The 24,605-nt window shown below is 35.7% G+C and overlaps 2 protein-coding genes across 2 annotated transcripts; one reads left to right on the top strand and one right to left on the bottom strand.

The window, feature by feature from the left end:
* Window positions 1-2,617: 2,617 nt before the first annotated feature.
* LOC121241269 (ruBisCO large subunit-binding protein subunit alpha) lies at window positions 2,618-7,051 on the bottom strand. The gene is made up of 8 exons (XM_041138971.1): window positions 6,796-7,051; window positions 6,252-6,432; window positions 5,728-5,849; window positions 5,384-5,591; window positions 5,123-5,268; window positions 4,694-5,000; window positions 3,832-4,283; window positions 2,618-3,222 (listed from the first exon to the last, which is right to left on the bottom strand). The coding sequence occupies exons 1-8, from the start codon at window positions 6,847-6,849 to the stop codon at window positions 2,935-2,937; spliced, it is 1,758 nt and encodes a 585-aa protein (XP_040994905.1). The 5' UTR covers window positions 6,850-7,051; the 3' UTR covers window positions 2,618-2,934.
* A 7,240-nt stretch (window positions 7,052-14,291) lies between these two features.
* On the top strand, window positions 14,292-15,062 carry LOC121241270 (transcription factor PCF1-like). The gene has a single exon (XM_041138972.1). It carries the CDS (start codon window positions 14,308-14,310, stop codon window positions 14,902-14,904), a length of 597 nt encoding a protein of 198 aa, XP_040994906.1. The 5' UTR covers window positions 14,292-14,307; the 3' UTR covers window positions 14,905-15,062.
* The last annotated feature ends 9,543 nt before the right edge of the window (window positions 15,063-24,605 follow it).

Below are 24,605 nucleotides of genomic sequence, written 5' to 3'. Positions count from 1 at the left end.
AGGCCTTAGGAGGTTTTTTAGGCTTAACTAGTTATTATAGGAAGTTTATCAAATATTAAGGTTCAATAGCTACCCCATTGACCATGTTATTGAAGAAGAATTCCTTTGAGTGGACTGTAGAAAATGAGAAGGCTTTTTTGCACCTCAAGCATGATGTAGCTCATCCCCCAATTTTGAAGCTGCCAGATTTTTCTCAAGAATTTTTCATCGAATGTGATGCTTCTAGAGCAGGTTTGAAGGCTGTGTTGATGCAGAACAGCCAGCCTATAGCCTATTATAGTAAAGCACTCAAGGGTAAAGCTTTACTTTTGTCAACTTATGAAAAAGAACTTTTAGCACTTATGAGTGCAGTTGGGAAATGGAGGCCTTACTTGCTTGGTTAGCCGTTTAAGATTAAAACTGACCAGCAAGCTCTTAAGTGTTTGTTGGAACAAAATATAACCATAAAAGCACAGCACAAGTGGATCTCAAAGCTCATGGGATATGACTTTAAAGTTGAGTACAAGAGAGGCAGGGATAATAAGATGGTTGATGCACTTTCAAGGAAGATGGAAGAAGATTCTATTGTTTTGGCACTCATTTCATTTCCTACTCCTATTTGGATTACTGAACTGAAACAAAGTTACTCAGAATCCTCTCACATTACTCAGATAATTGATGCTCTGAAGAAGGGGTAACAAGTTCCAAGAGAATTTTCCTTGTAGCAAGGACTTCTACACAAGAAGGGCAGAATGGTGATTGTTCCTGATTCATCATTTCAGAAGAAAGTATTAAGATATTCACTATAGTCCAGAGGCAGGACATGTTGGCTACCATAAAACTTTACAAATAGCTAAAATGGATTGTTTTTGGCTTGGTATGAAGAAAGACATCACGAAATTGGTCGAGTGTCAAGTCTGTCAAGTCAACAAGTCAGAAAATGTTTTTCCAACAGGGTTACTTCAACCCTTGCCCATTCCTCAGAACCCTTGGCTCGATATTGTCATGAATTTCATTGAGGGTCTTTCAAGTTCTAATGGAAGCACTGTTATTTTTACGGTGGTGGACAGATTGACCAAGTTTGGTCATTTCTTTCTTTTGTATCACCCTTATATTGCAGCTAAGGTGGCAAGAATTTTGTTCTCTGGGGTTTTCAAGCTTCATGGTTTACCTAGAACAATTGTGTCAGATCGTGATGTTGTGTTCACCAGTTTGTTTTGGCAAGAACTCTTCAAGGTCAGGGCACGACCTTAACTATGAGCTCAGCTTACCATCCTCAATCTGATGGTCAAGCTGAGGCTTTGAATAAAGTTGTTGAAGCCTACTTAAGAGCTTACAATGGTTCTAAACCAAAGAGTTAAGAGTATTTGGCTTCCTATGGCTAAGTAGCATTACAATACAGTTGTGCATGCCTCTACAGGCATCTCTCCATTTCAAGCTTTGTATGGGATGCCACCACCAAGATTGTTGTCTTATGTAGCAGGCACCACTACTAATGAAACAGTAGATCAGTACTTGAGGAATCATGAACAAGTGATGTCCTTATTGAAAGAAAACTTAAGGAAAGCTCAAAGTAGAATGAAGATGTATGCTAACAAAAGGAGATCAAAAAGATCTTTTGTAGAGAGTGATTGGGTTTTTCTTAAATTTTAACCTTATAGACAAAAATCAGTAACCATGAGACATAACATGAAGCTTGCTCCTCGATATTATGGTCCCTTTCAAGTGATTCAAAAAATTGGGACAGTTGCTTATAAGTTGAGGTTGCCTTCTACATCAAAAATCCATCCAATTTTTCATGTTTCTTGTCTTAAGAATAAACCAGGGGAACAGATTTCCCCTTTGCCTACACTGCCTCCAGTTAATGAAGAAAGTGTCGTTCAACACGAGCCTGAAAAAATTTTTGAGAGGATGAAAAGGTAGGAGATCATGCTGCTACTGAGGTCTTGATTAAATGGGTGGGAGCTAATATGAATGATAACTCTTGGGAGTTGTTATACAAATTGAGGTCTATCTATCCTCATTTGGTTGGCACCATCTTGTGATGGTCACGGGTGCCTTAAGAGACAAGGTCTTGAATAGGTGGAGATTGTCACAGGTGCTTTGGGGCTGGTCCTTGAAGAGGAGGAGGGAAAGTTCTGATACATAAGAAGGGTGAAGGCTATGCTGAGTGAGAAGGGTTGAAGGGAACCAAGAGGAAGAGGTAACGGTTTTAACTGAAGAGAATAATGAGTAACGGTTGAAACTACTTTTAGAATAAAACGGAGGATTTGGTGTTTTATGTGATACGCATTGTAATATTAGGTTGTAATATTAGGTTATAGTGTCGTTTTGTTTGTAAAGTTGTGTTTTGGCTTTAAGTGAAACGGTGAATATTGCTTTTAGGAGCTGTAATGTGCATTTTACGTTTCAGTCTTGGTCGCTCCTGTGTAAGAGGTATTGATTGATCATTGAAGTTTAATTCAACTTGGAGGTTGGGAATTCCAAAATTCTCTATCAAGATTCACGAATGGAATCTTGCGTTAGAGAGTAATTCCGTCTTGTAGTGTGAATTCTTCTTGAGTGAAATCTGTGCATTCGATTGTCGAAGGTTCAGTAGCGTTCTTGCTAGTAAGAACATTACAAATTGTGTTAACGATTGTCGTGCACGATGCTTCAAGTAGCATTACTCTCAAAGCTCAAGCTCCCCCAAGTCAGAAAGGAGAGCTGATGCATGATGTTTCAAGGTCATTTAAGTCATTTCGTTCCTTCATGTCAATACTGCCATCCATCCGGACCCATTGGTATTACACACCAGACTACAAAATTACAATATTCCAAAATCCGTACAATAAAAAAGGCAAATTATTACTACTTGGAAATGACATACCTCTTAATTCACCGCAATGGGACCGCTGCTCTTTCAAACCTAAAATCCTAACAACACTTGTATTTTGACGAATTCTTGAGAGAAGATCACACTGTAAGTCCTTGTGGGGGAGCAGCCATGGGTGCCTTAGGTTTAGCCTTTTCAACCACGATGGCCTGGGTGGTCAGGACCATCCCTGCAACTGAAGCAGCGTTCTGCAATGCACATCGTGTCACCTTTGCTGGGTCGATAACGCCAGACTCCACCAAGTTCTCATACTTGTCTGTCATTGCGTTGTAACCAACTTCCCATTCACTGTCCTTTATCTTCTCCACAACTACCTCACCTTCCATTCCAGCATTTCCGGCAATCAGTGATGCTGGTGCTACCAGTGCCTACATTTTAAACACATCAATCAAAAGGTAAGAACCCCGCCAAGAAATTTAATCTTACACAGCAATGAATAAACAAATCCATTTCACTTAAATTATTCATCTAATAGACCAAAAGCACCAAGGACATTGCTATAATTTAGTGGCACGCCAGATTGTTTTGATACAGCACAAACACCCACCCCTCGAGGATAACTGCAGCTCTCTACCCTAGCAGAAATCCAACCCAAAGCCACTTCTTAGAGCATGCCAGATTTTTCTGGTGGAGGGTTTCTGTAGCTTTCAAGGGGGTGCTTCAAGCTTTTAAAAAGTATGAGCTACCTTTCAGTCTGTCTATTTATGCAGCTTGGGGCTTCTGAGAAGCAACCCAACTACCATTCTAAAACTTGGCTTAGCTTCTCACGTTCTTAAAAGCTGCAGCCATAATAAACTGGCCAGTGGGACATTCAAACCCAGTTTAGAAGGAAAAAAACAAAAAACAAAAAACTAGTACCATATTTTCTACACCAAAACTAGTACCAAATTTAAATTAGCAGCAGCCCTCGACCAATTTGCTACTCATAACCAAAACTTCCATCAGTAGTTTATCATGTTATATAATAGACTTCTTACCTTCTGCACAATATCAGCACCAAGCCGCTCATCTGCATCTTCAAGCTTCTCCTTAATTGCTGGAACATGAGTTGAGAGATGAACCAGTGCAGCACCACCACCTGGCACAATCCCTTCCTCTATGGCAGCGAAAGTAGCATTCTTGGCATCTTCAATACGGAGTTTACGGTCCTCAAGTTCTGTCTCCGTTGCAGCACCCACCTTTATTACAGCTACCCCACCAGACAATTTGGCAATTCTCTCAGCTAGTTTCTCTGAGTCATACACTGAATCTGTCTCAGATAATTCCTTCTTCAATTGTGCTATCCTGGCTTGTAGTTCATCCTTTGATGCAGCATCTGCAATAATGGTGGTGGAGTCCTTGGTGATGGTCACCTTTCTAGCCAAGCCAAGCTGCTCAACTGAGGTGTTCTCAATAAGCAGCCCCAGATCACTGGCTTGGAACTCAGCTCCTGAAATATGGATCAAGAACATAAATTAGCACCACGAAGTGACATTGTACCTATAATATGGCGCACCTCACCCCTGTTATGTTGTTGTAAAAGACTACAAACACAATAAAGCCTTTCAATATCAAAACCTACTAACTTATTAAAAAAAAAAAAAAAATCAAAACCTACTAGGATAACAAAATTCCAAGAGAAGTGGCCTTAATTTCATACCCAAAATGTATATTCGCAACCAAAGAGACAGCGACAGAGCATAGACAAACCAAAAATATCTGAATCTGACAGTGTTATATCCACATTTCATTTGCCAACCACTAACAATTGTTAAAGCTTTTATAACTACACTATACATTATTATATGACAGGGAAAATATACAGAACCAAACTCTTTCATTCTAATGAGATGTGACTACCTGTTAGAATAGCAATATCTTGAAGGAGGGCTTTTCTCCTCTCACCAAAACCAGGAGCCTTAATTGCTGCAACATTGATAATGCCCCGCAACTTATTTACAACAAGTGTAGCCAAGGCCTCCCCAGTGACATCCTCTGCAATTATAAGCAACGGGGCTCTCAACTGAGTGGTCTTCTCTAACAAGGGAATTATGTCCTTTATTGCAGAAATCTTCTGATCTGTGACCAAGACTCTTGCATTCTCAAATTCAGAAATCAACTTTTCAGGGTTTGTGACAAATTGTGGGGAGATATAACCTCTGTCAATCTGTGCACCAAATGGAACCAAAACAGCAGATGAGCCTCAAACAACTGCAAGCATGCTTATGCACCACACACACAATAAATCAACTCCCGATCTAGAAAAAAAAAATACATAGAGAGACTCACTTCCATTCCTTCTTCAACTTCAACAGTTGTTTCAAATGAAGATGACGACTCGATGGACAAAACGCCATCTGGCCCAACCTTGTCAATTGCATCCGCAATCATAGCCCCAATAAGATCATCATTCCCCGCAGATATGGTTGCAACAGCTGGAAAGAAAACCCAAAAGGAAAATCCAAAATGTAAAAAAAGAAATTAAAGAAGTAAAAATTTTGTCACCAAATAAATAAATATTTCAAATAATAAAAAAAACAAACACAATACCTTTGATATCGTCACGACCTTCGACAGCCCTAGCCTTCTTCTCCAACTCTTCTACCAAGCCCAGTACAGTTTTATCGATCCCCCGCTTTATAGAGACTGGATTTGCACCAGAAGTGACACTCAAAAGACCTAATTTAATGATTTCCCGTGCAAGAACTGATGCAGTGGTTGTACCATCACCAGCCGAATCATTGGTTTTACTTGCAACCTATGTACCACAACACAAACAAGTAAATACATTATCAACACATCTCTTAGACAACTGTAGAATACATTTATAGTAAAAACAGAAATTGAAGAAAGAAACATTATAGCATATAATACGGTAAAGATGAAGATCCAACCTCCCTAATGAGTGCTGCACCAGCATTTTCCATGGCATCGGGGAGCTCAATAGCTCGAGCAATTGTGACTCCATCGTTTACTACTTTAGGACTTCCAAATTCATCCAACACAACATTTCTCCTTCAAAATACCAAAAAGAAACACATCAAATAGAAAATTGATGTTAACCCAGACTGCATTGAGCAATTGCTACAAACGACAAAACTCTTTAAAAAAAAATAAAACAATGGAAAGGACAAATATACAAAACCTCCCAAGAAAATTGAAGTTAATTTACATCTAAAAATAATTTATAGATAAGGCGCATTTCAATTGGGCAAAATTGCAGGGACTACAGAAGTCTTTTTCTCAATAAAACAATAACTATGAAATCTTGATGGATTAGCTCCCATGTCAGTAAAGTTTTTTCTATGAATAATGGTTACCAAGCGCCTCCACCAACCGGTTACCAAGCGCTCCCATGTCAGGTAAGTCACCAACACCACTCCATTTAACGATGGAAACCGCCAGAACAAGAAGTTACCTCTAGGACCAAGAGTAAGCCCAACAGCATCCGCAAGCTTATCAATTCCGGACTGCAGTGCAGATCTTGAATTCTGGTCGAATGCAATTTCCTTTGCAGCAGCCCTCACAAGAAACCTACCGCTCGATTGCCTGAGATTCAGCCTGTTACTCTGCTGCTGAGAACCCCTTCTTCTCAAGCCCTGTCACATTGCATCCACAGATTATTGCATATATATAAATATGAAACCCAACATAATAGTTCCCAAATTGTAACTAGAAAAGATTGCAACGTATACAAGACCACGCCTAGAACAGAGTGCCTAGAAGATAATATCCTCAATTTCTCTCATTTCAATCAAAAACAAAAACGAAAAGCAATTATATTTTTAACCAGCAAGCTCAAAACTACATGATAAAACATTAAACCTCTTCAGGTCCTTAAGCCTAGATGATCAAACCCACAATACACACCCCACGCGCATGCATATTATTTTTCCCCAAAATTTTTTCTACGAAGGCAAAAGAATAACCAAAAGAGCCCGATAAGAAAGATAAACAAGCACCTGTTTGGGGGAGCAGAAGATGGATGCTGTAGAGATAGCGTTAGTCGACGCCATTTCTCAACAAGCGACGCTAAGGGTTTTTGGGTTGTGGGTCAGTGAGAGAGTGGTCGTGTGGATAAGGAGGCAGCGAGATAGTGTTGGGTCTTTAGGGTTTAGTTTTATTGGAAGAGAGGATATTCCAGAAGCTTCGTCCAATTCCAGAACCGTCGAGTTCGGTTCGGTTCGAAGGCCCAAAAAGCGAGCTATGGACTGAGTCCGCGTGCGAGCACATCGGGTGTTACGAGTGTAAAAAAATAACCGAAAAATCGGTTATACAAATCGAATCGGCGGGTATTTATAATCGGCTTAATGTGATATCGGTTTTTAAGACTCAAGACCAATTTTAAATTGGTGCGGTATCGATTTTTTATATTTTAAAAATCAATTTGAACCAAATCGAATTGGTATATATATTTATATTTTTTTATATTATATTATATATATTATATATTAAATTACTAATTAATATAACATGAAATTCTAATATTATCATTCTAATCTATTAATCTTATAACATAAAATTAATATAACATATGATATAACATAAAATTTTAATCTTAAACATAAACATCAATATGAAGTTATTAATATAAACTTTTGATATCTCCTTATACTTAAAAGAGCATATCGGCTGATGAACATAAATGAATAGTAATGAACAATGTCCACTTCTGTCTTCCTCTTATATTTCTTGATCTCAACCTCAATCTCACAGCAACCACCGACCAAATTCATCGTAAATCATCTCAAAATCACCGTAGGATGATCACAAAATCACAGTAAATTATCATATTTCTCCAAAATCACAAAATGTACAAATTCACAAAATACAAAATAGGAGAGGTAGCGGCTCAGTTAGGCATGGAGGAGCAGGGGAGGTGCCATGGAAAGCTGGTGGTGGCGTCGTGGGCTGTAGGTGGCGTCGTGGGCTGTAGGCGGCGAGTCTAGGACGTCGTGGTGATGCTGTGGCGTGGGTTGGCTAACGGCGACGCTACGGGGAGAAACTCGTGCGTTTAGAGGTGCTATGTGGGTGGGCTACTGAGGAGCTATGGGTGGTGGGTTGCATGGAAGTGGTCCATAGTGTGAAGAGAACTCAGTGGTGGTGCTTAGTAGAGCTGGGGCTGAGCCGCGGTAGCACAAGGGTGGAGAACCCGTACGTTGAGACCCATTTCGGATTGTTCGCATGTGACTAAGAGAGGAGTTGCCAAGAGGCTTCAACGGTGGGGTTTGGTCGCTAACGTAAGGGGAAGCCGGTGAGGTGATCAGTGACACGCAGTGGCGCTGGGCTGCTTGAGGGAGGAGATCGGGTGAGAGAGAGGGAAGACGGGGCTTTGAAGTAGAAGGAGAGAGAGGAAGAAAGGGAAAGTGAGTGGAAAATGAAAGTTTTGAAGATTTAAATCTCAACCTTTCATTTTAAGTCCCTAGATTTGATCTAAAGTATAAATTTAAACATTGATTTAAACTAATTTAAAATAAATAATTAAAATATAAATAGCATATCATACATAAACTATCAAATTTAATTTATAAAATATTAATCTTCCATCATTAAATAAATGATGAAATTTTACGAAATATTTTTAAAAAAATAAAATCATATAAATAATTAGAGTTTTAAAATAACTTAAATATGATAATATTCTTAATTAACTAAATTATACAAACGTCCCTTGGACGTCACTTTATTACTAGTGTGTGTGTATATATATATATATATATATCAATGATAAATATATTTTTGGCATAATAAATTATAATATATATATTCTTTTTGCAAATACATTTTTACACATTTGATCATAAATACTCATATAAAAAGTCTAGAATTTATATAAATTATAGTTAAATTCAATACTAGACTAGTATGGTTTAATTATTATAAAATATGTACTTATATTAAAATATAAATAGACTAATATTTTAGTATATATAAATATCATATTATTACTAACATCGATAATCTATAAAACGGAAAAATTAGACCAAATCGGATCGAAACTGGAAAAATCAGAAGTTTTAGTTTTGATAATGAATCGGTCCGGTATCAATTCTTAAATTTTCAAAACTGATATATACTTATGTGGTTCTAAAAAAATGTACAAAATCGGACCGAACCTGATGGATTACACCTCTAATTTTCATGGATCAAGTGTCAACATTTTTTAAGAAAAAATAATAAAATTGAAATTATTTAACTCCTCTATTTTATATTAAGAATAATTATATACAATTAAAGTTTTGAATAAAGTATTTCACTTATATTTATTTGGTTGTGAAATTAATTATAAATAGTTAAAAAAAATTATAGATGTATCAATATTAATTGAAAAAAGTATTAAAATTATTATCTCCTCTCCGTCCTTTAATATGGTGGCCTACTGGCCTAAAATTATTGAAAAAATATTTACCATCACTAACTTATCTTTTACAATAATATAATACAACGTAAGAGGATAATGATTGAAAAGATCATAGAGAACATTTTTCAACACTTTCATAATTTTGAGAGATTAAAAGGGCTGTTTGGGAAAGATTCTTATTTCATCTTATTTTAAAAATTTTCATAATATTTTTTCAAACATCATTCAAATATAAATATTTTTAAATTTTAAATTTTTAACTTTGTTATTTAATTATTACTTAATCATTACAACTGTTCTAAAATTTCAAACAAAACACAAAAAAATAATATTACTTTTCAAATTTCAAAATAAAAATAATAATAATAATAAATTATATCCTAATAATATAACTTTACAATATTATTCGACAATTTTAATTTTACAATAATATAATTTTAACTTTACAATATTTTTATTCGATATTTTTTTCACATTTTCTAAAATCTAATAAATCATATTAACTCAAATACTTTTATTATTATTCACAAATTATTTTAATATTATTTATAAATTTTCATCTTATCTCATTCATTAAGCATCTCCTAAATATAACACGTAAACGTTACTCTATTTAATGTTAACACATCAACATTTAATGCAGTGACATTACATCTCATTCATTAAGCATCTCCAAATTTCTTGCTATTACTAGAGTTAAAATTAGAATAGGAGTTTTACAATGCTTTTTATTGTCAAATAATCTCAAAATACATTTCAGTTTTTAAAATAATAATAAATTCTTAATAAATATTATAGCACTCAACTTATATATGTTTCGTTTATGTTAGAATGGTCTGAGAGTATCTCAGATAATTTTGTACGGTTGTATACTCTCTTTCTAGTGTTTGGGTAATGAGATATTTTTAAGTATTTTATGAATAGTAATAAAAAATAATGAAAAATTATTAATAGAATATTGAATAGTAATAAATAATAATAAAAAGTATGTAAAATTTAATAATAAAATAATGAATAATAGTGAGATATTCTGATTTCTCAATACCAAACTAGGCCGGATCTCCATTTCTCACTTTCTCCATAAATACTTTATTTTTATTAAGAAAACATAACAATAAAATATTATTCATTCGTGACAAAACATACCAATCGTTGATGAGATCCATCATTTTTTTAAACCCTTATAAAAAGTTAAAAATATATAAACTTATTTCATACATCCAAAGATTTCTCAATGAGACCCACATGCTAATACAAAACAAACTCAAATATCTTCACTCGTTATTATTCATAGATATTCTAATATACTATCATTGTCCAAACAAGGCTTTAATCCCTCTTTAACTATCAACTATATCGAACAACAATTTTAAGAGATCTATGGTTTAATTTGGCTATGTATTCAGCAAATTGATTTTTTAAAACAAATCACATATTTTTGCCAATAATATTAAGAGCATGAACCAAGTGTATCATTTATATTTCATATAAATTTTCTTCACAAAAACTAGTATGATACTTGTATAAGGTAAAAGGTAAGTTATGATATGAAATATGGTTACATATTAAAATAATATGTAACACACCACTTATAATGAGACTTATTATAACTTTAAAAAAATCACACAAATTATTTTTTAGCATAGTTGATGAGAAAAATTTTCACATCAACGGTGTGTTGGGTGTATAAAAAATAAGGTATATAAATAGATTTTCTCTTAAAATAATATCTGTAATTAGCCTATTGTGGATAAATTAGTCCCTATATTAAGTTTGAACTTTAAACTCCATATACTTTTAATTTTGATCATTAGGATCCTTCTGTTAATAGTTTATTAAATATGGCACATCATCTTCATATGGAAAATCTATGGCCGAGAGCTTTATAATATACGATCTGGTTTTCCGAATGAAAAATTTGGGTTTGAAACCGTTTACCTCGTTATTATATATATATATATATATTTATATATATGACACATCATCTCCAATGGTAAAAAAATTTAAAACTCATTCAAATAAAAAAAAAAAAAATTAGCTTGGGTCACGGCCAGGCAACTCCAAGGTCCTTGGTTGGTACCTAAGCAATTTGTGTTACAAGACTTGGACATTGCCTGGATGGCTGGCCACCCATGTGATTAGAATTCTTTTTAATTTTTTTTAAATGTGTTTTTAAACTTTCTTTACACGTGTCACACTATTGTTTGTGATGACGTGGCATATTTAAGAGAGCGTTAATAGTGTATTAAAAGAACGATCAAAGTTAAAAGTATTTGGAGTTCAAAATTGTATGGGGACCTTTCTATTTAAAAAGCAATGCATAAGTAATATTTTAAATTTAAACATATAAAAAGATACAAATTCCCTAGTGAAAAGGATATTATGATTTTGCTCATAAAAAATATTAGAGTATGTAAAATCCTGATTTCACATTGGTGACAGATAAATGAGACTTGGAAAAAATAAAAAAGAGAGCGAGTTTTGCATATTTATGATAAAAGAGAGAGTTTTGCATCTTTAATCGTATTTCCATATTTATGATAAAAGAGCGAGTTTTGCATCTTTCTTGTAGGCACGCTAATGAAATTGCCAATCTTTTCAAATTTTATAGAGTTATTTGATCATATAAAAAAAATGTATTCATTGGACATTATCGTTAATTTATATATATGACACGATGCTCATTGACCCTGAATTTAAAAATTAGTTCTACTATTTGATGGGGCATGGAAAAATGCACTTGTTACTAACACTAAGCTTGTAAAATCGACGAGCATATTCAAATGCGAGTCTACTTTTCGTGCCTATTTTACGTAATTGATCATATTATTAGCTTACTTAATCTCTTAAACTATATTTTCAGCTCTACGGGGGACCTTTTTACTTGCAAAGTTTCTTTTTTTTCTCTCACTGTTGTTGTTCATATCGAGAGCTTGCCACAAAAGAGGTTTTCTTATTGGTTTCTTTTTTTGTTGTCTTCCTCCAATATAAAAAATGTAACTGCTTATTTTCCTCTTCCTTTTTGCTCCCTGAAAGCATCACCCAAACATGTGAACTAGTGACCCACATGGCCACATTTAGCACAATTAATAATTTATGAGAGTAGTATTGTTGCGTCATGAAGAAATAGTTGAGGCACCGAGGGTGAAAGGTGGTAATGGCTACTATTAACAAGCAAGCGGGCAAGAAGCAACAAGGAGCAACCAACGGTGCAGAGACCCACGACAATGATAGTGCCTTGTAACAATATTGACCCACAACACTACTGGGGTTCAACACCTGCTTAGAGATGGACCACAATGACGTTGTGCATCCAGGTCAACCAAGGGATGGACTACGACATCGGCGTGGGTCTAGATCGACACATGGTGCTCCCTTGGGTGGCAAAATCACTTTTGCTCTCATGGTGCTCTGCCTAGGTGATGAGTACTTTTGCCTCCTGTGGTGCTCTCCTAGTTAGTGAGAACTTTCACTTTTCAAGTTGCTTGTCGAGGTGGGGGGCAGCACTTTAACTTCCTTGCTGCTCGCATTTGAAAGTGACCACTTTGCCGCTCGGAATACTCACCTGGGCACAAGCACTTTGCCTCTCATAGTGTTCGGTTGGGTTACAAGTACTTCAGCTCCAGGATGGTAGCTGGCGTACGAGCACTTTTCCTTTTCCCGTTGCTTGCTCGGTGCATGAGTACTTTGATTCCCATGGTGCTTGCTTGGGTACGAACACTTTCCATTTCCATGTTGCTCACCGAAGTGGCTATCATTTTCACTCCTATGGTGCTCGCCTAGTGTCTGAGCACTTTCCATTTCAACATTGCTCGCCTGGAGTATGAGTACTTTCCATTTCACCTTGATGAGCACTTTAACTTTCTTGGTGCTCGTCTGGGGGGCGAGCGCTTTGCCTCTCGTAGTGTTTGCCTAGGGACGAACACTTTGCCTCCCTTGGTGCTCAACTTGATAGTGAGTACTTTCATTTTTCCATGTTGCTCATCGAGGTGGTGAGCACTTTGCCGCCCGTGGTTCTCATCTAGGACAAGGACTTTAACTCCTTCGAGCACCTTTTGTTTCCCTGGTACACGCCTTAATGGCAAGCACTTTGTTTCCCGTGGTGCCCACTGGGGATACAAGCATTTTCCAACTGTGGTGTACACCTAACTGGAAGGCACTTTGCTTCCCTTGGTGGACTCCATGTTGCTCACCTGATAGAGGGTATTTTCCCTCCCCGCATTGCTCACCTTGTTGGCGAGCACTTTGCCTCCATGAGAATCAAGCAGGTGCATTTCTAAGCTAGTATAATTAAGATGTATAATCCTTATGGTCGTGGCAACCAAACCCGCCTGGTCCATAGATTATTGGTGGCTGGAAAAGGGCCACAAGTGGTGGCCCTTATTCGCCAGTCAAGTTCAAGGTTTTATTTTTTGTATTTTTTAATTTAAAATTATCATAATTTATTTTTGATTTTGATTTTTTTAAGTAAGAAGAAAAACTTCAACATATGGCGGCTTTAGAAAGTAACAAGTGTCTTCCATTAAATAGGATGAACTGAATTTTTAACAGAGGTAATGCACAAAAATTATTGGTCATTTATCCCTATTAATTATGAGAGGATAACTTTACATTAATGGTGATTACAAACTTTAATAATTACAGCAAAGGATGATGCATGCCCAGGCTTTGATGAAGTAAGGTCATAAATGAGTAAATCTGAAGAATTAATTGCAAAGAAGAAAGAGACTCATCAACACAACTAATGCATTTCTATTTATAGTAACCAAAGCAGATATCACTGGCCTTCCTATTTAGCACATCATGAATTTACTAGCCATTGGATTCAAGCCTATATTAATTAACTCCCAATCCAACGGTTCACATTACCATTAACTAGTATTACTAAAAATCAAACATTTAAGAATATTTAATAGAAAATTGCATGAAGAACTAGAAAACAATATTACATAGATCATTTCACCAATAGAAAGTATCAGTTTCAATCAAGACTAATTATTAAGAAAGAAAGCACATTCAAACCTCTCTCTCTTTCTCAACATTATATAAACCCCTAAACCATACGTAATTTTATTGAGAACATATAGAGTTGGAGAGAATAAATGATCTAGAGATGAAACTCTCTAGCTCATCAAACAATCAACCCACTCCCAATTCCCAACCAATAGCACCAAGTGCCTCAAAAGCCAAGCTCCTTCCATGTAAGGCCCCATCAAAAGACCGTCACTCCAAGGTTAATGGCAGGGACCGCCGCATCCGGCTGCCACCAATATGCGCTGCCCGTGTCTTTCAACTTACTCGCGAGCTTGGTTATAAAACCGATGGCGAGACCATAGAATGGCTCTTGCGCCAGGCCCAACCATCCATTATCGCTACCATTGGCAATACTATTAATGGAGGTGTGGCTTCCAGTGCTGCTACTTTTGGTCCTAGTGCCAGCACTACTACTGGTGTGGTTTCCAATATTTCATCTTGCCCATCTTCGACTTCTTCCAAATTCCCTTGTGTGGCCGAAACTGTGCATGAAAATAGAGATCATGTGGTCAACAAGTGTTCATTTCCGAGACCTAAGCCGGTGATGTTGCCATTTGAATTTGGTTTGGTTTCAAACTTTGATATGGAATTTTCTGCCAATGAGATTGCCATGCTGCAATCAGTGACAGATATCGAAGAGGGGCCTAAAGAGAAATATCCACAGAAAGAGTTTTGAAAAGGTATAATGCTTTAGAAGCAATTAGCTATAGGGGTGATTGTAAAATGGAACTAAATTAATGGAATGTTGCATGGATGGAAGAAAAAGAAATCTCATTTCTCCTTAGAGATTAGTCAAATCAGTTCAAATACAAAGGTTGTGAAAGTAAACTTTATAAAGTGATTTCTTTTTACAAAGGTTGTGAAAGTAAACTTTATTAAGTGATTTCTTTTTGGGCAACTTGGGAACTAATTAGTTTTAGTCAATTCCAAAATAGGTCATTTCATTCAATTAATGGAGTGATATATTGCGTCAAAGAAAAGGGAAAAATCCAGAAAACAAAATTGGACAATAATGAAAAGAATCCAAACAATCACAGAAACAAAATTGAGTAAATGCATAAAAAAGGAAATTGCTATTTTGATTTTTCAAGGAAATCAACACCTCCATTATCGACACGAAGCCTTGTATTTCTCATCTATGTAAATCCCAGAACATTCCAACAGAACAAATAACTAAAAAGAAAATAAAAAAAAAACAAAGTAAATGATAATTGTGGTCTTGAACACGATAATGGGCCCAACCCATTACAACTATAACCACAATTATTTAAACTAAAGATAAAGCCCACAACTAAATATAAAGCCCGCAATTTATGACTAAAATCTGCAACTAAGAATTAGCCCACTGACACACGACCCACAGACACACAAACAGGAGATTAAGCTCTATCCCCTTTTCGACTTCAGACTAGTGTTGTCGTGAATTGTTTGAACCTTAAGAGGCTTAACATCTGCTTCCCCTTCAGTCTGCTTCATGGGTGTCACTCCATTTGACTAGAAGTTTGATCAGGGGCTGGTTTTGACACTTGGTCATTTGTTGCCACAAGATCTATTCCGGTTTGATGCGAAAAGCCCCATGTGGATTAAGAGGGGCAACCTTGGTGAAGGTACAATTGAGGGCCCCAGTTGAAAGCTACTTCACCGATTTGTTGCAAAACCATGAAGGGACCAAAGTAGCTAGAAAAAAGTTTGGAACTTCGGCGTCAGACAACACTCTACTACTTGTATTTCTATAGCTTAAGGTGTACCATTTCTCCCACCTCAAACTCACACATGGTGTGGTGCTTATAATATTTTCTTTTCATAAAGGCTTGTGCTGCTAGTAAGTTCTTTAGTAAAGCTAGAATCTCATCCCATGACTTCAAGTGAGAGTCCACTTCTATATTCTGTGTGGTCCCTGAGACATACTATAAGAGGGTAGGTGGGGGAACCCCGTATAAGGCCTCAAAGGGAGTGAGATGGGTGGAAGAGTGGAGATTGGTGTTGTACCACCAATCCCCCCATGGTAACCAACTTACCCACTCCTTGGGATGGTGGTGAACAAAACACCTTAAAAATTGTTGAACACAGTAGTTCACAACTTTTGTCTGTCCATCAGACTAGAGGTGGTAAGCAGAGTTGTAAGAGAGTTGGCGTCATGTAGCCTAAACACTGCCTTCCAAAAGGAGCTCGTGAAGGTGGTATCTCAGTCTGTAACTATAGTTAAGGGCATTTCATAGAATTTAAAGACCTGGGAGATGAAGAGCTGAGCCACTGTAGCTGTAATGTAAGGAAGGGAGAGGGGGAGGAAATTGGCATATTTTTAAAGTGGTCCTCCACCACTAGGATCACAGAAAATCCATTGGATAAGGGTAGGGTCTTAATGAAGTCTATTGAGATATATGTCCAACGTTTAGTAAGAATTGGCAGGGGGTGGAGTAGGCCAACAGGGTGCAGGTTCTTTGACTTGCATTTTTGGCAGGTGGAGCACTCCCTAAAGTAAAACTTTAGATCCTTTTCCATTCCTGGCCCTATGAAGTAATAAGGGTTGTCATGGATATAGTGCAGAATTTATGTCTTAAATGGAAAATTTTTTTACAAATAAATTCTTCCATTTTTAAAAACATACCATTCACTAGGGTAAACCCCTTGTTAGGAAATTGACCTTGTTGTAATTTCTGATAAAGTTTAGAGAGGTCCATATCAGTCTTGTAGGAAGCCTTAAGGTTGTGTAGCCACATGAGGTCCAAAACTATAATACTTGCCAAAGAAACTTCCTCAATTACTTCAGGCTACCTAGATAGAGCATTAGCTACCTTGTTCTCTTTTCCCTTCTTGTATTCTATAGAGAAATCATATTCTAACAACTTGTTGATCCACTTTCGTTGAGATGGAGTTCCTATTTTTTTGTTCTGATGGGAATTTCAAGCTCTGTTGGTCTGTCTTTACATAGACTAGGGCTACGAGTTCCTTCTCATATGTAGATAGATATAAGGCTTTCCCCTTGAGAACATGGCTAAGATAAGCCAATGGCCTGCCTTCTTGCATCTACACAGCCCCTATGTCTACTCTCAAGGCATCACATTCTATGAGGAAAGGCTTGGAAAATTAGGTAGGGCCAATACTAGGGGCCTAGTCATGGTCGTCTTTTATTCTTCGAAGGTCTTATAAGCTGTTGCGGTCTATTGGAATGAATTTTTCTTTAGTAAGGCAATGATAGGTGCAACTATCAATCCATAGTGCCGAATAAATTTTCTATAGTAGCTTGTAAGCCCCAAAAATCCTCTCAAAAAGTTGAGAAATTTAGGTAAGAACCAATTCACCATAGATTGTATTTTAGAGGGGTCAACGTTTACCCCTTCAGCTGAGACCAAGTGCTCCAAATATTTTATCTCATTGCACCCAAACCGACACTTACTCCTCTTAGAAAACAAGGTATGTTCTGCTAAGACCTTTAACGTCATGGTTAAATGTAGTAAATGGCCTTCTTTGGTTTTACTATAAACCAAAATTTAATTTGTTTTTTTTTTTAAAAAAAAAAGACAATGACAATATTCGTAGGTATGGCCGGAACACTTCATTCATTAATCCCAAGAATGTGGTTGGGGCATTGGTTAAACAAAAAAGGAATCACTACAAACTCATAGTGGCCTAGATGAGTCCTAAAAACTGTTTTTGGGATATCCTTTTCTCTTAACCTATTTAGTGGTAGCCAAACCTTAGATCCATCTTAGAAAAAATGGTTGCACCACGTAATTCATCAAGTGACTCATGAATGACTGGAATAATGAACTTGTCCTTGACAGTCTCGTTGCTTAATGCTTAGCAGTCGATACACATTCTCCAATTCTTATCTACCTTCCTAATCAATAATACAGGGGAGGAGAATGATGAATGATGAATGGTTGGGCCTAATTGTAACAACCCTCCAGAAATTCAGTGAAAACTTTGGAAAGGTCACACGAATCAAGCAATTGCATATGATTGAATCTGTTAGCATAGTTAGTTTCTGGCCCACTTAGGCTTTAGAAATACAATTTTATTTATTTGAGGTGTTTCGGAGTGTCATAATGAGAAACAATCTACGCCATTAGTCTTAGATGAATATTTAAGATTTTATGACGCAATAAAATGATTTTCATTTTCCAGACAATAACCGTTCAAAAACGAGTTTTGAATTGTTCAAGACACTTATGAGTTGAATTTGTGAAATGAAATACACTACTAGTTTCATATAAATATTTTTAATTTTATGGTGCAACGTTATTTTCACCATTTTTGGAATGAATACTTATTCTAGTGAAAGCGCCATATGGCACTCAGTCCAATGTTTTCAAGATCACAGTCTGAAATGTCCAAATTAGGTTAGAAAATTCTTATGTGGATACTTGGTGAATAGTATTGGACAGTTGGCACTCAGAGAAACCATAAGATAGAAATGAGAAGGAATATCAAGCTTTGTGATCATGCCACCTAAGCTCACTATATCAAACAATCAAATTTATGTCAAACCAAAGAGAGTTTCAACTCTAGTTAAACCCCAAATACTTGGAGTCCAATTAAAACCCCAAAAATTTGGTGAAAATCAAAACCTTGGTGAAAACCAAAACCCAAAAAGGTTTTCCCAAACCCTGAATGTTTGCTCCAAAACCCTAATTGTGACCGGTTGTAGCTTAGTACTTAATTGATCGATTAAATCACTTTCACATGCTATTAACCACTATAATGAATGTCATTATACCCTTATTTATTTTTTTATACCTTGGTAATTTTATTGGGCCAATAAAAATTAGATTTGGACTTATTAGAAACCCAAACCCCAACCAAAACCCCTTGAAATCCCAAATGAAGCCCTATTCGGTTAAGACCCATTAAGGCCCACGAAATTGCACTACCAATACAAGACTTGTGGAGGAATTTTCCCCCTACCATGGGTGTCCTTTTACTGACCAAGTCAGCCTAAATAGTGGTTGAAGAGAAGGCTAAAAACCCTTCACCACCACCCTTTACATGGAAGTTTCCTTGGTTGAAAACTATGTGCTGTAACTCATGGTATTACTCACGGTTTTGGCTGATACCATATCACCCAAAGTGTCACTCACACATGTCCTTTCACCCCGCTAGAGGTATAAGTCTCTTCCTTGTCCATTTCACTAGCCTTTGATAACTTTTGTAGCATTTTCTTCGAGAGAAAACTCGAGGAACTCTCGAACAGTTTTTCTGACCTTCATTATTTGAATTTTTCAAAGCTGTTGTAAGTGTTTTCTTACTATGTTTCCTTTGTATAAATTGTTCCTATTTGAGTCTTATTCTTGTTGATATATTTTGTGTAATTTTAATGATCTTTTGATGGGTTAAAAGTTTATTTAAGCATATAGGGGTCACTTTGGGCGATAGTCTGGAGATTGTGTGATTTTTTTTTTTATTTTTTTTTATTTTTATGGTGTTCTTGAAAAGATCTTGGTCTAATATTTTTATGGTTTATTTAGCATGCTAATATAAAAGTTTGATAAAGATTTTTTGCATGTTATAAGTTTTTTATGAGAGTTTTACATAGATCTAAAATGTTGAAAACTAAGAGTATGAAAACAAATTTTGTTTTGAATAAGGTTATGTCTTTTGTTGTGAAATCGTGCTCCAATGGCTTTGATATTCACATATGATGCTCCTAGAAATTTTATATATATTTTAGAATGTTATTTTGAAGATTTATAGTGTTGGTCTAAAAGATATAAATTTTTATGCATGCAAAAGTTCGAATAGGTCTTGTATTTGAGGTTCTTGGATGGATATATATGGTTTTTATGCAATTTTTGCTACATGATCTTAGGTTTGATACTTAGATCTATTCTAAGACTTGATTATTAAACACATGATGTTGTTCATTGATGATTTATTTGATGGGAAGTTTTGGATCTAATTTTTTGATCAAAACTAAACCACATAGCAGTCGGTTTTGGTGAATGGGTACAAACTGATTGTGTTAAGTATGATTTTGTGACCTTTTGTGGTTTTGAATTAATTATTCAAAGCATGATAGCTCTTAAATTTTTTTTATGAACATATTGAAATTATGTTATAGAACTTTTGGAATTCTTGGAGTTGTTTTAAAAAGAGTTAGATTATGAACATCAAGGGTTGTTCTTGAGGACAAAATACTTGAAGTTTTGAACATGGAGAAAGTTTGTGTTTTTATGATGTAAATTTTGTTGGTTGGAATAGAATAGTTTTGGCCATATTCAAACTCTCATCAAAGACAGAAGCAGTTTAAAAGAGAAGAAATCTTGTGGCACCAAAAATTAAGGATCAATTGGCTAACCACCACAAACTTGAACATTAAATTCTTTCTCATGTCCTCCAATGTAAGGAGAAGAAGAAATAACATAGATTGTCTAAAGGATATCAAAAATCAGTGGGTTAATAACCCTAAACACATTCAAAATATATTCCTAAATCACTTCCAATCCCCCAATCCCTAAAGAGTTGGAAAAATATTTTTTTCAAGAAGATTTCTAGCCTTGACAATGATGTTTTATGCACTATCCCAACTAAAGAAGAAATTATTTCAACTATTAAGCAAATCTCCTCATCCAAATCCCTTGCCAGATGGGTTTACATACTTTTTCTATAAAAACTATTGGGAGATTATCAAAATTGATGTCATTGTTGCCATAAAAAATTTTTCATCAATGGCCATGTTTTGAAAGAATTAAACCACACTCATATAGTCTTTTTCGAAAAATGAGTCCCCCAATACAGTTCATCAATATAGGCGTATAAGTATTTCAAATGTGTGCTATAAAATCATTGCCAAGATACTAGCCAATAGGTTTAAAGTAGTACGTCAAAAAATCATTTCACCCCATCAGACTGCATTTCGTCTTGAAAATACTATTCAAGAAAATACCATTCTGGCACAAGAAATCCTTCATGACCATTTGAAAAAAAAAAAAAAGAGGGAGAAAATGGCTTATGACTATAAAGATAGATATAGAGAAAGCATTTGACTTTATTGAATGGAAACATTTACTTATTGTGCTATCTTGTTTAGGCTTCCAACAAACCTGGATAAATTGGATTAAGAAGTGCATATCCTCTGCTTCATACTTAGTGGCCATAAATGGGAAGCCACATGGTTTTTTCCACCCTTCTAGGGGCCTTAGGCAAGGAGATCTCATCTCATCTTTTTTATTCATTTTAGGAAGTGATGTGTGTCTAGATTGATTAGTAGAGAGGAGCACAAAGGTAATCTAAAGGGAATTAAAATCAGCGAGCAAAAAATTCATCCTAGAAAATCATCCTTCAATTCAGTGGAAATTCCACCCCTTCTACTATTGGTTCAGTTAAGGAAGTGCTAAATTTTAAAATATCCTCTTCCAAGATCAAATATATTGGACTTTCCCTCAATCTGGAAGCTTCCAATAGGTCCCACTTTAATGAGGTGTTGGAAAAAAACACAAGGCATGTTAGCTGGTTGGAAATCCAAACTTCTATTCGAAGTAAGAAGACAACCTTACTTAGAACTATATCATGTTCCATACTTTCTTACACCATGTCCTGCATTTGGATCCCAAGAAACCTCGAAAGAAGAATTGACCAAGCCTGTATGAAATTTTGGTGGGGGTTTTTTACCCTAAAAAATCTCACTTCACCCCAAATCTTAGAGTTCAATATGTAATCCAAAATTGACTGGAGGTTTAGGACATAGGTTAACTTCCCACTTCAATAAAGCTCTAATCAGTAATTTAGGTTGGCATATGCTTAGTGAGGGAAATAGTAACTAGAAAATAGTTCTTTCATCGAAATATTTGAAAAACTCCACTTGGATGATTGTTACTGCCAAACAATCAGACTCCAGATTCTGAAAATGGCTACTAAAGCAAAGAGAGTTTTTGGCTTCCAGTTCTTGTATCTAGATCAATAATTGCACCTACACAAAGGTTTGAGTGGATCCATGGATTCCCAATTTGGTACCCTTTCCTCCAACTCCTCTTTCTTCTACTGCCTTTCAAGATACTGACTTAAGTATTTTTTAGTTAACTTTGGAAGAACCAAGGAGATAGAATTCCCTTCTACTACAAACCCTATTCTCACAAGATAATGTCTATGAAATTGAGAAAATTCCTTTGGCGCAATATCAATTTCAAAATGTTAGAGACACTTTCAAATGGATTTATCATTCATTTGGAATTTTTTCTATAAAATCAACCTATGCTTCAATCTCACTCCAGTCAAATTCCAATGACTCCTCTCAAACTTGAAAAAATTTGGTCTTTGAAAATGAAAGATTGACTGAAAATTTTCCTCTGGAAAGTACTGAACAACATCTTGCCAATCAGAACTAGATTAAAAACCTGCATTTCTCTCAATGAAGATCAGTCCCTATGCCTTATATGTCAAATGGAGGAAGAAACCACATCTCACATTTTCCTTAAATGTCCATTCTCTAGGATCTTGTGGAGACAGTCTCCTTGACCTCTTGATATCTCTTCACTAGTTGTTCAAGATATTAGTGATTGGATCTTAGTAATCCTCAATCCCAATAATAAACTAAGGTTGGTAGTTACAGAAGTGCATCAATTTCAAATATTTATGGTTCTAGCCTTGGACAGTCTTTGGTTCTTGAGAAATCAAATCATTCATGAGGTTTTTAACATGACTATTGATAAGTTCATTTCTAGAACCCTTAGCACTTACAAAAACAATTACACAACTAGGGAATGAAAATTCATAAACAACAATCCCATTTGGCCTCCTCCTCCACCAGATTATGTGTCAATATCTTTTGATATGGCTAGAGGAATGACCGGTAGCACTACAACTACAATATGTCGAGCACATACTGGATCCACAATATTTGTTACAACAAAGTTCAGTAGCAGTCAATCCAAACCAAGGAGAAGCCATGACATCAATCATAGAAGTTCAAGAGGCCCTTGAGCAGCACATTAGGAGGATCATCATTGAAAGGGATTCCCTATTCACCATCCAAGCTATAGAACAACCTCAAAAAGCATCTGAAGGACAGTGAATGGAATAGCAAGGGACATAAGATACATTCTCAATGAATTTGAAAGTTGGAAAATAATCAAAATACATCTATCTCATAATCAATGAACACATTCCATTGCGCAATGAAAATCTTCTAAAAATCTATATAGAAGCATCTCATTAATAAAAATTCCACAATGCCTACTGGATTTTCACAGCAGGGGAAGGATCCTCCTGTATAATTATCGATTGCTTTTACCTCTAAGTTTTTATAAACTAGTTTCTATGCTAATGAAGTTTATTACTTGCAGAGAAAAACAAAAGTAAGGCGTAGAAAGAAATACATTTGCAGAAAATGAAAGTGAGGTGAAAGGTTTGAAATATATAACTTTCACGTTCTCCTCACTACATGGGGGACCCAATTGACTTGCCATTATGAATCTTTTTGAGGATTCATTATAAATCAAATGTTATTTCCATCGATAATCTTTGATATGCGGTCATCATTAGTCAGTTGCTACAGTAGTTAGGAGTAACACCCCAAGCCAATAAATGTGTGGTCAATCAAATTAGCTTGTTTGATATGACTTTACATAGACACAACATTGGAAAGGCCAAGGTGCGTGACTGTCCTGCCTACACTAGATCTTGTACCACCAACCCAAACCAACTCCAAAGTTGATACCCACAGTTTAACTAGTAGAAAGGGTCCAATTGGTACTACAGGAGAGGCGAGGGGAGGCACGACCTGCTTGGGTTAGTGCGATGGCGCTGGAGATTACTGCACACATTAGTGTATGCTTTGATGCACATATTAGGGTTCCCTGAATATCTTTAAAGGACAAAATTCTCCAGCCGTCTTTAGATATCTTAAACGATAAGGTCAATACATTGGTGGCTGGACTTCATAATTATACGTATTGTATCTGCACATTTGTTATTGGGATTTTGTGTATTTTTCTCAAATCCTAAAATATTTTTTTTTTTTCCTATAATGGAATGAACAAAATCAATTATTTTTGTTTATATATTTTGTTCCTCTCTAGGTAATATATATTTATTTTCTTTCTAAGAGCATGCTTCGTTTTTTTATTATAAAACGTTGGGATTTTAAACTTCAAATTACGGACAAAGCTAAGTTTGGATTTTAGCTTTTATGATCGTCAGTTTCCTCTAGTAAATGGCCTTTCGTGGTCTTGTTAAAAACTTTGTTTTGTAATACTTAACCATTATTTTTATTTTGTATTTGAATGTTACGTGAAATTATAATTTTATTTACAAGATTTATTTGTCATTTTTTTTAAATTCAAATTTTATAATTTTTAGCATATTGACACGTGGAAAAATATTTTTTTTTTTATAAATTTTTTTTAAATACAATTAACATTTTTTATCAAATAAAAAGTG

Source organism: Juglans microcarpa x Juglans regia, chromosome 7S, assembly GCF_004785595.1.
Source record: "Juglans microcarpa x Juglans regia isolate MS1-56 chromosome 7S, Jm3101_v1.0, whole genome shotgun sequence".
Lineage (NCBI taxonomy): Eukaryota > Viridiplantae > Streptophyta > Magnoliopsida > Fagales > Juglandaceae > Juglans > Juglans microcarpa x Juglans regia.
The sequence above is the reverse complement of the archived record's forward strand: the minus strand, read 5'-3'. Positions and strand labels throughout refer to the sequence as shown.

Bases quoted from the DNA above. Each gene is read 5' to 3' on its own strand.
- LOC121241270 (XM_041138972.1), top strand. From the start codon at position 14,308: ATGAAACTCTCTAGCTCATCAAACAATCAACCCACTCCCAATTCCCAA.
- LOC121241269 (XM_041138971.1), bottom strand. From the start codon at position 6,849: ATGGCGTCGACTAACGCTATCTCTACAGCATCCATCTTCTGCTCCCCC. The intron at 5,001-5,122 runs GTGAGTCTCTCT...TTTGGTGCACAG, and splicing joins AAGTTGAAGAAGGAATGGAA to ATTGACAGAGGTTATATCTC. The intron at 3,223-3,831 runs GTAAGAAGTCTA...TTTAAAATGTAG, and splicing joins GTGCTGATATTGTGCAGAAG to GCACTGGTAGCACCAGCATC.